The sequence below is a fragment of the Halyomorpha halys genome, unplaced genomic scaffold, assembly GCF_000696795.3.
Source record: "Halyomorpha halys isolate HHAL.00 unplaced genomic scaffold, Hhal_1.1 Scaffold800.1, whole genome shotgun sequence".
NCBI lineage: Eukaryota > Metazoa > Arthropoda > Insecta > Hemiptera > Pentatomidae > Halyomorpha > Halyomorpha halys.
This window is the reverse complement of record NW_027109163.1, coordinates 185,519-204,407: the sequence shown is the minus strand read 5'-3', so window position 1 is coordinate 204,407 and position 18,889 is coordinate 185,519. Positions and strand designations below refer to the sequence as shown.

Below are 18,889 nucleotides of genomic sequence, written 5' to 3'. Positions count from 1 at the left end.
CGAATCATCCAGAGATTACTGAGAAGTGTCAGAGTCTTCGGGCAGAGGAAGAGGAAGGAGAAACTAGGCGGATGAGCAGACCTAAGAACGAATGGAGACGAGTAAACGGAGGGAGAAGATCGACCGACAAGATCTGAGGAGAATACATACAGACCAGCGCTCTGCTTATAATAAAGGTGAGAAGAGTACGGTGTTTGGTCGATATGGAAAGATCCAACACCATCGTATGTCAAGAAGTATGGAGAAAGCTGAGTAACGGATAGAAGACACCCCAGGACAAGATTCAGGTATGTCATTGTCAGTTAATCACGCTAGAGGACCCTGTAGTGTGGAAACAGAAGTTGAAATGAACTTAGGTAAATGGGGAATTGTGGAAGTAATCTGAGGGTACATGTGATAGGGAATATGCCTCGCGAGTGCAAAATTATTATAGGGTGTGAATTATTGAACTATAGGCGAAAGTAGAAGCACGAATAATGAACGATGGGAACCGGTGGACTATCAGAATAAGGAATAAAAAATTGGCCAGTCAAAGGCTTTTAAAGAGAGTGGAATCCGCAAGTCAATAGGAGACAAATAATAATGAAGGATTATACGAACATACTTTTTACAGAGGAAAATATGTTGGAGAAGGCAGGAAAAACCGTAAATGAGATTTCACTGAAGGGAGACATGATTACGAACGTACGTAAAGGAGAGAAGATATCCACAGGCGCTTAGATGACACATTCGGGAATAATTGGAAAGTATAAACATACAGGGCATAGTAGTGGATAGCACCTCGCCGTACAATAGTTCTCTATGGTCGGTGAAGAGTCTGCCAGGGGGAAAACACGGACCAATATCGGGTAGTAATAGACTATAACAAACTAAACGATAATACAGTAGGCGAAAAGTAACCCAATTCCGAAACTGCAGGATATTATGGATAGATTAGTGGGGGCGGTCATATTTAGTACCCTTTATCTTAAACCGAGATATCACCAAATAGCAATGTACCTCAGAGACCAACACAAAACTATGTTCTCGTTTGAGAGTAGTCATTTTGAGTTCACCCGCAAGCCGTTTGGTTTAAAGAGCCTATCATTAACATCCTATCAGCGGACGCGGGACCAAGAGCATTACGAACGTGGTTCCAATTTTATGGAATTCCTGACCGAATTTCGTCGAATAGAGGGAGGGATTTCAATAACATGCGATTCGGGACGAAATGAAGGCTCTTGACATGGAAAACATCTAACACGACGGGGCACTCCGAGAGCAGAGGAGGGATAGAGAAACTGCACTGTACCCTTTCCAAACATTTACGTGTCTATCAAATTAACAATGAATAGGAGCCCAATGAAGCGATTGTGGCAAATAACCATTTCATCCACACTATCACGGAGTTTTCTAGCTCCGTATTTCTTTACTCCTTTTGGTTTATATAACTTTATATTGTAATTCTTTAATCCTGTTATTTTACTTATATATATACTCTTTCCTACTTTTCATGTATTTTTTGTTCTTTCCTCTTTCTTAATTTTAATATTACTTTTTCTCATATATCCTATATCATCTTATAACACTTATGACTATTCATTTTTAATCAACACTATTTATGTATCTATATTGTTAGGTAATTTATTTTTTCTAATCATTCTGTAATTCCATTTATTCATTATGGATATTTTGTTTTTTATTCTTAGCCCCGATAAAGACTTGAAATTCTAGCTGAAGTATTGACACAAAGAAATAAGTTTTTAATTATTTGTGTTCTTCACTGCCCCCCCCCCCCAACTGTCTTCTCATTTATGTATTTCCCAGCCAACTATCGACTCATCATTACTAAACTATTACTATGAATAATAAGATAATCACTCTAATGATTGAATGACTGCCTTATAACTCTAACAGGGGAATACATACACAATAATGGGGGTATAGAGTAATACTGAGTGAGATATGCATGGTTATATACATTAACTATCTATTGCAACATAACCTTAACTTGGTGAACTTTATGGAAACATTAATGTAAGGGTTAGAACTATGCCAACATTCTTTATTTCCCAGTAGTATTAGCCCATGATTCGTTTGTAGAAAATAAAGCAAAACCATCCAACTAAAACAAATATCTTATATTGAATTTTATGTACAACTACAACATTCTTTTCTAAAATCATCATCTTAATTTATATTTCAGGAGCTAATATTGATTTTAGAAACTTCCAGGACCACCATCATGTATGATAATAAGAGAATCAATGTGCCAAGTTCATCAAAATCTTAGGGTATCATGACTCAGTGACAACATGGAATGTCCATCCACCTAAATACATTTGAAGCTGTATCTCGCTTCCAGGCAGGATTACCGATGGTTATCTAATGAAACCTGAATTTACATATCAAAATACTATTTTACTGAAATGGACAGGCAGGCCTGTCAGACTCAGTTACAATTATTTGTCTATTTTTATCAACAGTATGTATTTATTTCTGCATTAATGAATGTACAAGGAAATGGATTATACTTAAAGACTAATTAAGAATAAAATTAATTCAGAACACCACAATGTTAGAAAATAAAAATCATATGGGCCCCTAATATGCACCTGTTGTACTTAGGGTTACCACTCTTCAATAAAATTAAAGAAAGTATGTTTCTCACACCTGATTGGATTTGGTAAAAGGCGGCCTATGAGATAAAAAAATATTATGACTTATCCAAAACAAACAAAAGCTCCAATTATTTATTGGAGATACTTGTCTGGTATGAAAATCATTGTAATTCTACAATATTTAGTAATAATTAAAATAATTTTGAAATAAAAAACCTTACTGACTAAGGAAAACAACTATAGAAAAAATCTTTTCAACAAATGTAAAACATAAAAAATAAATAAAATCGTCAATTTACTATCAAAATGGTTGATAAACAAGAGGAAATGTTTAATATTATCAGTCGAATTTGGTGAGTATAATTCCTAAACTGACTTTATAGGACAAAAAACCCAAAAAGATTGTTTTATTGCTCCAAGTCAACAGAACTCTCTGAAAAATTATTTCCTAATGCCTATGAGCTAAAATTTCATGAACTTCCACAATGTCTTCTTAGGGTCTTCATTATTAAAACAAATAAACATATACTATCATTAAAAAAATAAAAATGCTAAACACATTTTTCTTAAAAAAAATTAGAAGGAGAAAAAAGTAATTAACAGATATTAATTTTTAAAAAATTAATAAATTAAATTTAAATTTCACAGTCTTTATTTATATAACAATATAAAATGCCAGTAATTAAATCTTAAAAAAAGATAATAAATCTTCTTTTAAATATTTTAAACTAAAAGATTGATTACAAATCCCGGATGTCAAGTTCTTTTTTATTTCTCAGGGACCTTAAAATCATGTCTAGTTCTAGCTCCTCAATTCCATGATTATTTCACTGGTCCACATGAAAGAGTTAACAACTAAATGACAATGTTTGGTTATGGTAATCAATCCTTCTTTTATTCTAAATAAATATTAGAAAAAAGTCATAAATTATGTACATACAACATAAATAGATTACATGACAAACAACTAATGCTTCATGGTAATGTATTCACTACTTTCTCCATTTTTTTTTTTTTCTTGTCAAATCAAACCTATGATACAATAGTAACTAATTTGAATTTTATTGTGATGATGAGTAAATAAGTTAAACAAACCAAGAATAATTGCATCAAACTTACTAAGGAATAAAATCCTTTGTAACATATAAATATACTTAAATTATGCATTTTAAAAAACTTGTATAAAAACATTTTACAAATGAATCTTACTCAAATTGACATTTATATATACATTTGTGGACTGAATAAAATACTGCCTATAGCTAAGCTTATAATTTACATACAATAAATTTAAAAAAATAAATAATATTTGTAAATTTATTAACAAAAAAAAAATTAAAGAACATAATTTTTTTTTAAAAGTTAAACACACACAACCTTTTCTGGGATATAATTATTTTATTCAAAATGAAAAATAAGGGAATAAAATGTCTATAATTTTTTTTGTAAAAAGTTAAACATACACAACCTGTTTTGGGATATCATTATTTTATTTAAACAATAAGGGAATAAAATATCTATACAAAATAAAATATATAAAAACTAAGATATGGATAAAAATGACTATTTATTAACAAAGGGAAAGTAAAAAAAAATATTTCCAATTTTTTTTTTTTACAAATCAAAATATATTATTTCAGACAAAATGATAAAAAGAAGTATACAGAATTTTTCTCCATAAAGATACTTAGTATCTAAAATCTAAGAAATCAGATGAAGTCTTACCTAGGTTTTCTGAACAATTGTATACTCAATATAAAAATTAAAAAAAAAAAAAAAAATTGATTAACTTAAAATAATGTTATAAGTATTTCGGTTAAAATTAATTTTTATTTTCAAAGAAATAGTGTAACTTAATTCTTATATACAAATCCATTGTCTATCTTACTAATAGGCAACCCATAAAGAATAAATATAATTATCATGATTAATAATCATTCAAATTATAATAATACCGTTCTTATAAAATATCAATAAATTAAATCAAAAAATAAATTTGAAACAAAAAAATATAATTCATTCTCATTTTTTGTCACCAACACATATAGCAATCCCTTAATTGATAATAAAATTCAAGTTTTTATTAAAGTAAACATGAAAAAAAAAAATGTATGAAAGTGTTATTATGGAAATGTGGCTTGTAGTAAAATGGGTTAAAGTGATATAAAGATTTACTGGAAACTCTTTATTGTCGCAACATTTTTTTAAGGATTCTTCAAACGAAAATACAACAATTCAGGAAAATGACTTACATAAACATGCAAATTCTAAATGAAGCAGAACATAATCATTAATATTCAACAGTCATTATTTATATGATTCAAATTTTGAAGGAATGGCGGTTTTGATATAACTTATGTAGAAACTTTAAAAAACACTTTCCTAAACATACTTGTATAATTTTTTTTTTTTTATTTAAATACTTTTTAATGAAGAATTAACCATTGATAAATGGCTCTTGAATGAAACGCAATGACACTTCAACTTATAGACCGATGAAAACCATTTCTTCAAAATCAGAATACTTATGTTTATAATATTTTGGTAGCTATCAGATGTAATGTTGCCAAACAGTAAACAATACAAATTAAAACCCTTAACATTAATGAGAAAGAGTCCAATAGTAACACTTGTTTTGGTATTTAAGATCCATCTGGAGGAAACATGAACCAGCAAGATCTCTCAACTCATTATCCTTAAAAGGAGAATCTTTAACTGTTGGTTTTGATATATGAACACATCACCAACAGGTATTTTATTCCATTATAAGTTATTTTAAAACCACTATCAATTCATAACAATTGAATAAGGAATAAAATGATTATCACCGTAACAAGTAGCACTAGTGACCTTTATATAGATAGTTTTATGAAGTAACAGAATGGAGGTCATCTTAGAAACCATTAAACAATTAATTAATACATAATTATACAAACACCTAGGAGGAAAATTAATAAATATGAGAAAATAACTACAATTTAAAAAAAAATGAAAATATAACTCATATATATTTCTTAAAAAATATTTAAACCAATTTATAACTTAAGAACTTTTATCACATTACAAATCCATTGCTATGAGTGCTTTACTTTACTACTTTTAATAATTGTTTATAAATTTTCAAAATAATATAGCAGGTGGAAAGTGTACAACAGACAATCATAAACTAACTGCAAAAGAGAATTTTTTTTTTTTAAATTATGACCCAAAAGTGAGACCATGTAATGAAAAATAAGCAAACATGATGAACAATAAACTCCTTAGAACAGAAACAATGAACACAATAATAGTAATGACTTCATCAATTTGACAATAAATTTAAAATATTACAAGTTGTCAATACTCCTAACTCAATAAAAATAGTAACTGTACTATTAAGGGTCAATCTTGGCTAACCAGAAACAAATTAACCGGCTAAGTGAGGAAAAAGAAATGATAGAGTAAAGGTTGCGAATAGATTTTTAAAAAAAATCATTAAAAATGGAAATATTTCGCTTCTAAAAATTCTGTTGATGTTAAAAAACAAAAGAAAATAACAGACTTTTTAAACTTATTGTAAATACTTTGTCTTCACCTGTTTTCAAATGCATAATAAAATCTGTATATACATATTTAATACGTCATAAAACTGTTTTATTCTACTTTTCAATTTATATTTCCCTTTGAAATAACTAAAATTATTATTGACTTAACCAGTCAAGCCTCAGTTCTGAGATGGCCAGCTAACAGGGGTTCTACTATATTTACTTTTGATTCAGCTTCTAAATATGATTTATATTTTCAATTCAAAGTCATTTATAAATAAATCTAAGTACGTTATGAAATCAAATTAGGTTTGTATTAATTTTAAAAGATGATTTTAATTCATTACTGAATACAGATGCTGTTCCTATCAGACCTTTTGATTCTTATAGATAATGTCTTGATTTCAACTTAGGATAAACTCAAAGTAATTTTACACTCTTTAAATAAGCATAAATAAAGAACAGAGACCAAAATAATACATTGGTTAACTAGATTTTTTTTTAATCTAAAAACATTACGAAAAATAATTTAAATATAAATTTATTCACTCAAATAAATTGAGTTGGAGAAAAACTGCCACTTACATATATTTAGTACAAAAATACTCTTAATCAATTTTAACTGCTCCATATATTTTAATAATAAAACTGTACGCAGCAAAGAAACCAATAGTTCCAGTTAAAATCCAGTAAGTTAATACCATTAGCATTGTATAGCCCATGTAAAGAAGCATTGGAATAAACTCTGTAATTTCAAGTTTTGTAAAAAAATAGAATATTGCATAAGCAAGAACATATGCAGCTGAACCACCAGAAACCATAAGAGATCTCCACCACCAATTGTAATCCTGAAACAAATACATCAAAATTAAAGGTTTGAAGACTCATTTAATGATTAAAAAACACATAAATAAATCAAATGAATAAATACTTAGATAACAGGTCTACAAAATATAAAACATAATAGAAAAATAGATAAGGAAATTACGTCCTTAAGTTAAATTTTACACTTTTAGAATTCTGGATCATTGCATTTATTGCAGCAGTACATGTAACTCATTGCTGATGGTGTATATTGTGTTTATACCTTAGAAAATAATTAAGGCACAGTAATTTAGGTATAGCGATGTTTCTAAGCTGTTTGCTTCCAAATTCTGAACACACCCTAATGATGGCTCAATTATTTCTTATCAAAAGCCAGCAAATGTGATAAAAAGAATTTTGATGACCACGTAGATTATTTTTTTCCAATATCTAACTATCTAAATATTTAAATATCTGTGATTTCAAGTATGATGTTACCATAAGCACTTTTCAAGGTTCTTAATCCTGACCCAAAGGAGCTCATGATTAAGTTGTGATAGTAATATGATCATTTAATTATTAAAGGTCATTTTATATCATAGCAGATTATTTACCTTAGATGAGAGTTAACTAAAAATGTGAAAATTAAAGTACATTCTACCAACTGCATGCTACATATTCAGCCATTTTTATCATTAATAAGTCATTTGAAGTCTATTTAAAAAAATTATAATCATGCATTTTCTCGATTATTTGTTGAGTCTTAACTCAAGTGTGCTCCTTTCGTGGTTATCTCCAAACCTTACTTCTAAACAAAAAAAAAACTGGTTGCACAAATAGTTTTAAGCTAAACTGTTCTAGCTCATTGTATAAGTTTCCTGAACCTAATTCTCTACCACAGTGGAGTATTTTGAGCCTGTCTTCAAGTGTGAGCCTCAGTTATTTTTCTAACCAACTAGAATTAGGTGACAAGGAAGTCTAGGGGATCACTTTTAATTTTTACCAACAGAAATGTCATCTACACTGTCTTGAAAAGACACACAGTTTGGTAAAAGGCATTATATGTTTTTGTTTATGAGATAGCATCACTTCATATTTTCAGTCTTTTGCTCACATTAAAATCATCATTAAGTTCTGAAAATTAATTTGTAACGTACTTTTTTAACTCTGGGCCTTACCGCACGCACCGCTAGCTCACTTGGCTTTACGATTTCCTACTAGCAGGTAAGCTCTTTGTTTTACTCTCTTTTTCCTAAGCTTTCTTTTACTTCCTTCTCTATTCTTTTCTTAATTATCCTTACCCACGTTATGTTCACCATATATTATGATTGTTATGTTTTCTATTCACTTCTTTTGTCTAACTCAACTTTATATTTTGTTTCTTCATTCTAATATTATGGTTACATATTTCATTATTTACATATATTTTCTTTCTCTCAATTTTACTTTTTATTTATCTATTTAATTTTTTTTTCTTTCCATAATTTTAATTTTTAAATTATAATAAACTCAAATATTCATATTCCTATGCATTATATAACTTTAAATTTTTGTTTCTTTAATTATGTTATTTTTACTTATTTATTTAATTATCTATATATACATTTTATTTTCTACTTCTTTCTTCACTTTATTTTTATTAATTCCGTTCTGTACAATTATTCACTACAAGTCATTCTGTTTATATTTTCTTTTTTATTTATTGTATTCATTGGTTGTTATCTTGAAGGCTAGAAATTCTGGTCAAGACGTTGGCACTATTAAATAAGTTATTTCAACTTATTTGTGTTATATTCTGACCGCAATCCCAACCATCTTCTCATATAAATATTTTTCTTTTACTATTTTGATACCTTTATTGACCCCCACCCAGACTATCTTCCAACAATTTACTTCATACGGTCAACCATCTTCTTCCAAAAAAACATAATTTTATATAGAAATTGTTTTTAAAAGTACTAGTTTTTAAAATAATAACAAAGTTTTTTTATTACTTACCTCTCCACAAAGTTGAAAATAAATCATTACAATGGAAATTTGAGAACAAGAAATAACAAGAATGATGAGGACTAGGAAGAGAAATCCAAACATGTAATAGAATTGGTTCTGCCAGATAGCCGTAAAAATAAAGAATAGTTCAATAAATACTGCCCCAAATGGAAGAACTCCAGCCATTAAAGTACTGAAAAAATAAATAAATAAACAAATTTATGAAATATTTCCAGATATCGAATATAATTATATTACAGGATTAGTATACTACAAAGTACTTCCAAGTCTATTTGAATCTAATAGAAAATAAATGTTTGTACAAAGACATTGTTTAAAATAATTTGAAAAATTATGAAAATTAGATCAAATTTTATCTACTTAAAATGTTTTGAACTGTAATGATTTGAAATACAAAAAAACATATTTAGAAAAAAAAAGTATGTCTTCTTTAAAAATGTATCATAAATTAGATAAAATATTATTATTATGGCACTATGGTCCTGCAAGAACCCGGGCCTCCTCCACCACCACAGCCAACCAATCTACACGGTCTCTTGCTTTCTCTTTCCATCTTTCAACATTTAAAAGCTTCAAATCCTCTTTCACATCATCCAACCATCTGATCAAGGGATGCCCTCTTTTCCGTTTGCCATAAACCATCTTTTTGGGTACCCTTTCATTGAGCATCCTCTCAACGTGTCTTAACTATCTTATTCTTGCTCCTTTGACTAAAACCAAGATGCTGGGTTCCCCGAACAGATCCATCAGTTCATCATTCCTTCTTCTTCTTCTTCTTCTTCTTCTTCTTCAAATTCCCAAATTCCATTCTCCGAGACTCCTTCCCAGATCCTTCTCAATACCTTTCTCTCCCAGGAGTTGAGCATCTGTCCTGCTTTTCTTGTCAAGGGCCATTGATTGCTTGATTAAACTATCTTAAAGTCTCCTCTTCCCATATTAAGCTAATATTTCAAAAGTGATATAGGACCGTCGCTCCCCGTGGGTCTTGGCAGGGCGGGTCCAGCGTATAATAACGAATAAAGAATAAATAACAAAATTAAATATGTATACAAAATTTATTTTAAACTCCCCAGAGACTGAAGTTCTGTCATAACTGAGAATCTAATCAACCATTTTATAGCAACATTCACAACCTCAATCATCTTATAAATATCCCAACTTATTTTATATACAAATACGACATGATAAAAAAAATCATGTTTATAATACATAGCAATCAAAACATGACAGATAGAATCTTTTCGTTTCCAACCTCCAGGAAAATAACCACATTAACTAGTTAAAAAAAAAATTGAAAACATACATCAAAACCATTATAATTAATATTTTTAAAGAAATCATTAACTCACCACAAGAAAGGATTCATATACCACAGCTGATCGGGTACTTGACGTGGTATCTGATTTGTTCTTACAGGTTGGGGAAACGGATGTTTCCTGTACCCAAAGAAATAACCCAAATAAACAAGCGGCAAAGAAATACCAAACCACATCAACAGGAGGTACACCATAGTTGAGAAAGGAACAGCACCACTAGATTGTTTGCCCCAGATAAAAAAATTAAGAAAGAAACAAACGGAGAACACTATGCCAGGATAAAAGGTAGCAGTCTGCAAAGAAAAATTATATACTTAAAAATAGTTCAATTCACAAAAATACAAATTAAAATGAGCTTGAATACAAAATTAACATAGGAAATAATCGCAAGCTTTACTTGTGCTAAAGTGCCATCTCTGTGGTATTAAAAGTTAATGATTATTATGGCTAGGAATTATCATGTAAATAAATATTTTTTATTGACAAAGATATCAACATGAACCAATAATCATTTTAAGTTTTGGTGTATATCAGATAAAATTAGAACCAATTTCTATTTACATATTTCACTCCATACTTGTAATTTGTTATTTCTATTGAAATCAGAATTTGAATAAGGATGGGTATGATAAAAAACAAAACAAAAAAGCAATTGTGCGATTTTTTATCTCCTTTAGCCAGATAGTGTGCAACAAGAAAAAGTATTGTTTCTTTTTGTCAAACAGTGCTTCAAGTATAAATGATATGCTAAAAGTATTTATAATGTACTAAAAGTATTTCATCCTAAAATTATTCATGTCACATATCTTGTGCACATGTTTCTGAACCTGTTCAGTCTGGATCTCCAGAAGTAGATTCATTGATGTAATTTGTAAAAAAGGACCTTTTATTTAAAACACTCTAAACTGAGCACAAAGGTTCAAGGAAAATTATCCAGAACTGATTCTACCTTCTCTGCCAGATGTGAGAGGGGAAAGTCACTTCAGGCCATCGAGTATTACTCGAAAATCTTTGAAAAAATAAAATATGTTGTTTCAAAGCTAGATTATGAGTTAGTTGCAGTTCTTACTCAAACCCATAAATAGTAGGAAAATCTGATATTTAAAAATGATGCTTCTTTCTCAAACAAATAAGCTTTCATCACACTCATTGCCCAAGAGCTTGAATAATTGGTCTTATTTTAAAAACATGGATCTTAACAATGAAGCTTCTCGCAAAATGGAAGATGTATCAGGAGATATAGGAAACAGAATTCAGACAGAACTGCGATCTGTTTTAAAAACAAATAATGGGTGAAACTTTTGGACAGTTAGTACTAAGCTCCGATGATATAATTTTTTATGTTAGAAAATTAAAATATGCATAAGGATATCTGTTTAATCCACGAGTAGTTTTAAGTCTTCAAACGATAAAGCACTGGGTAATAGTATTGTTAAGGAGAGACAGGTGGCACCATCTATTGACACATACAATAATTTTATTGAATTCACATATCTCACATCTTATGTATTTATTCTATAATTATAACACACATATGTGCATATTTAGTATTTTTAATTACAATAAAAATCCTAACCCTAGTGATCATCATTCACCCCAGTTTGTTAGTCACCAATAAAGTAAAACAAGTTGGAAATGTCTAACCACCAACTTATTTATTAAATAAACTATTTATAAAAACAAATAAACGAGGCATACTCCTGAGAAAAGATAACAAACGTACAAAAATCAAAAACCATGTGAAACTCAATTATGAGCAGATATTAATAAAAAAAAAAAAAATAAAACAGAAAATTTGTAAACTAAAGCCAATTGATTAAATTATTCTCCTATCATATTTTTTTCCAAGAAATATTATCTAGAAGACTGTTATAAGTAATACATCAATGAGAGAATGATACAATAATATTATAAATATGTTGATAAAATATTATTATAACAAAAAAATTATCACTATCAAAAGATGAGGTAAATGGTATTTTTGAGTATATAAGTTAAAAAAAAAAATTATGAGGCAACTTGTAATTGGCATCTTTGGTAAGACTGCAAACTAGAAGGCAGTAGTCAATGTATCATTTAAATGAAAAGATTTAAATTACCAAAAATGCAGCTCTCTTCCACTGCCTTCCTTTTAGAGTCTTATAAAGACGAGCAGCAATGTAACCCGCAGTAAGACCAGAGAATACATATAACATTATAGCTACAGTCATCAAAGCACCTCTCGATGCAGGAGATAACATCCCTAACATAGCGAAAACTGAAACAGAAATAAAGAACAGTCTTTATGCATTTGTAGTTATCGTATTTAATGATAGATTTTCAATAGCATTAAATCAAAACAGAAATAAGAGTTAAAATGAAGATATCAACACAAAACAGATAATCATAGGATGAAAGAAATATATTACTGGGGATGTAAAATATATATTGGTTTAGTTAAACCAGATTAAATTTAAAAGAACAAAAAATCCTACTCCTCCATTTGCTGATGGTGAGTATGAAAGCATGCTTCTGAAAAATAAATGAAGCAAAATAACCAACTTACATATTGTGATAACAGCCATAATGAATATCTGTATTCCAGAGCCTACGACAGCAGAAAATAATCTGGGATACCTAGGCGGCCTGAAAACATCACCATGAACAAGCTTCCAACCAGATTCTTCAAGAGCTTCTTCAATTGCATCATCAGAATTATACCTGGCAATATCCCTCCTTAGAGTTCGGACCATTATCATTGTCAATATGCCTATTAAAAAAAAAAAAAAATCATTATACAAGATTTTTATTAAATATATTTGAATAGCATTAAGAATATTTAAAATGAGCTAGGTGAAAGGTCTCAGATAATAAGTTTAATCTGATAGAACAGAAAATCATTATGAAAGTTAATATAGTGATGACTTTCGGAATCGTAAGCGGACTCAAAAATTTCAAACAGAATATGTATAGAAAATTCTGTATACTTCTAGATAAGTAATACTGTAGTTGATAAGCCAAAAAGTGAAACTCCACATCTTAAAGTCAGTATACCAATCTATACTCTTTCCATACATGGTTCTGAAAGTTGGATAATAAGGAAGAGAGGAGAGCAAAGTCATGGCTATAGAAATGAAAATCTTATGAAGAACTGTAGGGAAAGCAAGAATAGATCAAATACACAATTTTATTTAAGATCAACAAAGTTTATTTATTTAATAATAATAACACTAACTTCAATGATCCAATATGCTCTCAACATTTTATTTTAAAACCTCCGACATTGCAGCACTTATGCCATTTTCAAGATGACAATCTCAATCATTGAATTGCCACAATTCATTTAAAATGTCTTGTATAGTGATCATACAATGATTGAGGTTGTCTCCTTGAAAATGGTCTAAGGCCCAAAACATTGGAGGTTTTAAAATAAGAAGTGAAGAGTATATTGGATCACTGAAGTTGGTGTTATTATTAATATAATAACAATCAATTAATAAATATATTAAATCATTAATCTAATTTATTTATAACTTGTATATAAAACTTATTAATCCAAACTTTAGTCAAAATCAAATCTATAATATTTGAACCCAAAAGAAAAATTCCAACATGACAGAACGATGTTGGCATATCATTCAAAACTAATAAGAAAACCAATATTACCAACACTAAAGTTGTTAAATTATTAAATGTAAGTTATGTTTCACAGTATCACAACAGGAATGATGTCTCAAATGCAATGAAAACTATGATGTAAACTAGATCGTAACTAAAACAAAGAATTCACAATTACTACTTTTGAAAGCACAATAAAAAGACAATTCTCTGGCATTCCAAAAAAATCATGTATAATTAATTTTTCAATCATAATAACATCCTTTTTTCAATTCACCTTAACCCCTGTTTGTTTGTTTTTCAGTAAAACTACATACATTTGGTATTTTGTAGCAACAGTACAAAGAAAAGCAGCTAAACTTTTATTGATAAAGCCATCTATTTATAAAATAAAAGAAGGTAATCTTTACAGTCAGAGGGTCTTCATCTAGGATCATTCACAACAGTCTAACGATTATATTAACTAGAGATTAAACCACTGTATTCAAATGAATTGAACTCACTGAAAATCAGTAATATTCAAAATCACTTGTGAATTGTATTTGTACAGCATTTCCACCTCCCTTTTATTAAATCAGCAGAAAAACTCCATGGTGAGACCATCACAAAGACTATTTACAGCATTAAAAACAAAATCTATTTGTATTAGTGTTATGGAAATCTCAGTAACCTCCTAATAGGGAGCAGCATATCACATTTTTGGCTCAACATCAAAGGGTAACCGGGTAACCTAAATCCATTTCTTATCACTACTTGAAACAAGCTTACTATCTGCAGACGATGATGAATCTAAATAGTAATAGATGTACCAGCACTATAAGTTATATTTTGAAATCACTAAACCCGTCCTTTGAAAAGACTAGAGCTGAAAGATCTGTACAAGTCCCTTTGCCATTTCCAATTTATGCTACAATTACTGTGAGAAACAGCGTAGAGATCACATCTAATAGTTTTACTATAAAATAATAAATGTGAAAGTGAAAATGACTTATTAGAATCCCCAAACTGTAATAAATTTAAAGCTTTATGAATAAAATCTTATAAAGAGTAATCTTTTTTAGTAGTATAATTAAATTAGTAGAACCAGCAGTCCTTCTACTTACTTAAGTCAGATTTCATTCCCTGGATAGTAAGTTAAATCAAATAAAAAGGTACTTTCATATTGTCAAATAAATTGAAAAACATTTTAATTTCATGTAGCAGTTTCTTTCATTATTGTTGAATTGTTCACTATAAAAATAATGCTTCCATATTTCGGTTTTCTATAAACCTCTATATATTTAATTTATTTACTTCCAACATAATTGTATGAGATGTCTAATAAACCCTACCAGATAGAATACTTTTATCACCCATCTTCATGTTTAAAAAACCTAAGATTTTACTCTTCATGAGTGTTAGAAGTAACTGAAGAAATAACACCATGAAGCAAGAAAAGAAAAGGATTTGTTGAAGTAATAATACATAGTACTTAAGTAGGAGGACTGCCTGTACTACTAATTTAATTATACTACTCAAAAAGATAACTATTCTTCATAAGTTATTATTCATAATGTTTTAAATTTATTATAGTCTGTGCTTTTAATAACAAATAAATAATAAGTAGCTCCATTTTTCATTTCAATTGATTTTTAAATGATTCTTTAGATAAAGAAAATTTGATTTTCAACTTTGAATTCCTTTGATATAAAACAGTCCTGGTGAAAATTAGTTAGTGACATAATTTCAAAATAATTTAAAACACTGACTGTCTGTACTAAATAAACAAAATAAAACATTAAATCAGAAAAAACAAATATGGTTTAATGGTACTCACCAAAAAGAAATATAACAACCACAAGAGAGTTGAATATTGAAAACCAATGAATCTGTACATCAGTCATTCCAAGGTAAATGTCCCAGCGGGACGCCCAACTAACATCTGATGCTATCCATTGTACAGAATATGTAAGGTAGAGGGACGTTGGAGCTTTATCAACTTCCTGAGGTTTGATAGTTCCCTCAGTGGGTAATCGACAGTATCCATTCTTTTCAAACATAATTTGCGATTTATCAATACTTTGAGCTTCGACCTCAAAGCCTACAACTCTGTATGTTTCCCTGTTAAATTTAAATAAGAAATTTATAAACATTGAATTTCATGAAGGTTTTAATAAAAAAAAAATTAAATAGAAATAAAAATTTCCAATGTTTCTTCCGAAACAAATACTATCCATTATGTTTCATAAGATACTAGTATTATTATAAACTATAATTTATATTTCTTAATAATAGTTTATAATTACCACTTAACATTATTGTCACAATAGTTAAAAGACACCATCTTTGGAGAATTATTTCGAAGGGATTAGGTCCACAAGGCCATCAGGATACTTGTGTAAGCATTGAAATAAGGAAGTAGGAGCCTTCTAAAAACAAAGGGTGTGAGTAACTATTCACAGCCATATTTCAGCTGGTAATTAATTCGGATTTATACTTGTGATTTCCAGAAATGTCCAGGTTTTACAATATTATGTAGAGCCGGAAGTAACTCCTTGCCAACTACTATACTGCTAGTTTCCAACGCATAACTTTCAATGCCCAAATTTCCCATATATTTTTTTAATTTCTATTAAGAGTTTATTACTTTGCAGAGCTTTTATAACCCTTCTAAATTCATTCAGCACTCACATGTAAAACCTTCGAAGTATTAGAATATAATTAAACAGAAATTAAAAAGAGTTAAAAATTATGGTGCATCACACAACTTTCACTTACCACTAGGGATTGCAATTTCAGACCAAAACTTCAATACCTGTATTCGGTATTTTTTAGATTCTAATACCGGAAGACCAGTAGCAGGAATTTTAGAAAAAAAAAAAAAACAGGTATTTCTGTGTTTAATTTTTTTAGACAGTTTTATAAGAGAGAGTAAATACCACAAAAAATCCTTTCTAACTTATAAATTATAACAGCATACAAAAAAAAATATATATATATAAATGTCAGTATTCAGTCTGTGGTACTATCCCAAATTTTTGAAATATAATCTTAAAATACATAATGCATCTATTGTACTGTCATTAAGCCTGGAAAGTTATTTTGTGTAAAAATTACCAGCTGTCGAGAACACTCTTTCAGCATATACGATACTGTTAGCAAAGCGTGATATACTTTTCTCAAGTGTTTACCTCCAAATTTAAATCTCTCATCTTCAAATAAATCGATTTCTAGTCTGATGGTTTTGGATATAACTGAGATCTGCATTATATTTCGGTTTGTTGAATTTTTTTTCAGTTATCGCTAATTCTAATTTTTGTTCAAGAGACAATTCCTTTTCACTATCGAAAATAGTGTCATGATCTTCAATAACTATACCGAATTCTTCTGAATGTGGATAGGTGGATTTTTAAAATCTCCGGTGGATAGTGATTTTCTTAGTTCAGTAGAAGTGCAAAACACTCGAAAGGGCAAACCATCCAATGCTTACATTTTACTTATAATTTCATGCAAATTATCTTCTTTTTTTTCAAAATAATCTAAAATCCCTGATGGGTTGGGCTTAAAAAACTATGCTTATATTTGTATCTTCATCACAATTAGATTCTTTCCTCTTTAACAAATTAGTATTATGTTTCATTTTTAAATGTGCAAGGAGTTTGCTTGTACTTCCTCCATTCACTTATCTTGAACATTTTTTACATTGTGCCACCATATTCTTTTCATCATATAAATAACGAAAACAAACCAAAGTATTATCAACAGATTTTTTTGTTCTTTACAGTTATTCTTATTAATTATTGTGGGTTTATTAATTAAGAGTATATGATAAACCTGAAAAATATTTTGAACCCTAGAGTATGATATGCAAATACAATGTGAATAACTAACTCACCAATTTAAAAAATATCGAAATATTTCGCACTTTCTTCACAACTACAACATTATCTTCACAGATATGAATATCAGACTAGGAATCCTGTGCATGTGCAGTATTGCTCTGAGCTGAAATAGGACAGTTATGGTCCACCTCCTTGGATGATTCACCTATTTTATCACTTCTCTAGATTGTACAACGCAACTTTGTATTCACAGTCTAATTAATTTTGCCCATCAGGGAGACATAAAACAAAAACTTATACTATTTTGCTATATTGGCAACCTCTGAATATAGTGGAGATAATTTAAAAACTGTCTAGTAAATACCAAAAAAAAGTATTTAAATTAGTGAATACCAGTATCACAATCCATACTTACCACCCTACTTTTAGTTGAAATTAATCCTTGCTTGTTTCAAAACAGATAATTTTACTATGCTCATATTTGACAATATTTCCCCGTAGTAACATTCAAATGAGTCTTTCAGTTGATAAATTTACAAACTCCAATTTTAACAGAAATAATAATATTTTTGTTTTGGAAAAGTATGACATTTAACTATAAATATAAAAATAAAACAGATAAATATAGAAGTATATAAGTTAATTAAAATTTACGTTGTGCTCCAAAATATTTATTCAATACTGAATTGTGAATCAATATTGAAAATATTAAGATTGATTTTATGGAGTTAGACATCCTGTCCATTGAAAGTTTTATTAACATTACGATAAGTAAAATAAAAAAAGTAATCATTTAATAACCATGCCGAGATGACAACTGTTAACAGACTCAATAAAAAAACTGTACATGTGTCTACTCAGTCAAACTCATATTAGAACCTTCGAAGGAAGAGTAAAATTTTTTTTTAAGCTTTATTGAAATTTACAACTGTATATTACATAATACATTCAGTAAATATGGTCTTAGTTAAAATGGAGTGTTACAGGCGTGTAGAGCAACAACTCATAGGTAGCACTCTAATAACATTTTAATTAGCTGGTCTCGTGGCCATCTTCTTTTCTGGCGCCTCGGAGGATTGTCAGGAATGGAAGAGGATGCAAGGTTAGAAACTAGGGGATTTGAGTGGTTAGGAAATTTATAATGGAAGGAGTGATTTCTGGTTCAGCTACATCGGTAATAAAGGGAACATTAAGGTTTTTATGTATGATTTTATTTG

At 29.2% G+C, this 18,889-nt stretch overlaps 1 protein-coding gene across 1 annotated transcript in view; it reads right to left on the bottom strand.

Moving 5' to 3' along the window:
- Positions 1 to 3,234: 3,234 nt before the first annotated feature.
- TM9SF4 (transmembrane 9 superfamily protein member 4) overlaps positions 3,235 to 18,889 on the bottom strand; it is a 22,167-nt gene continuing 6,512 nt past the window's right edge. The window contains exons 4-9 of the mRNA XM_014429421.2: positions 15,668 to 15,951; positions 12,800 to 13,003; positions 12,354 to 12,511; positions 10,288 to 10,547; positions 8,927 to 9,110; positions 3,235 to 6,972 (exon numbers count right to left, since the gene is read on the bottom strand). Coding sequence (XP_014284907.1) covers positions 6,733 to 6,972; positions 8,927 to 9,110; positions 10,288 to 10,547; positions 12,354 to 12,511; positions 12,800 to 13,003; positions 15,668 to 15,951 — 1,330 coding nt within the window. The 3' untranslated portion in view covers positions 3,235 to 6,732. The remainder of the gene's footprint in view (positions 6,973 to 8,926; positions 9,111 to 10,287; positions 10,548 to 12,353; positions 12,512 to 12,799; positions 13,004 to 15,667; positions 15,952 to 18,889) is intronic.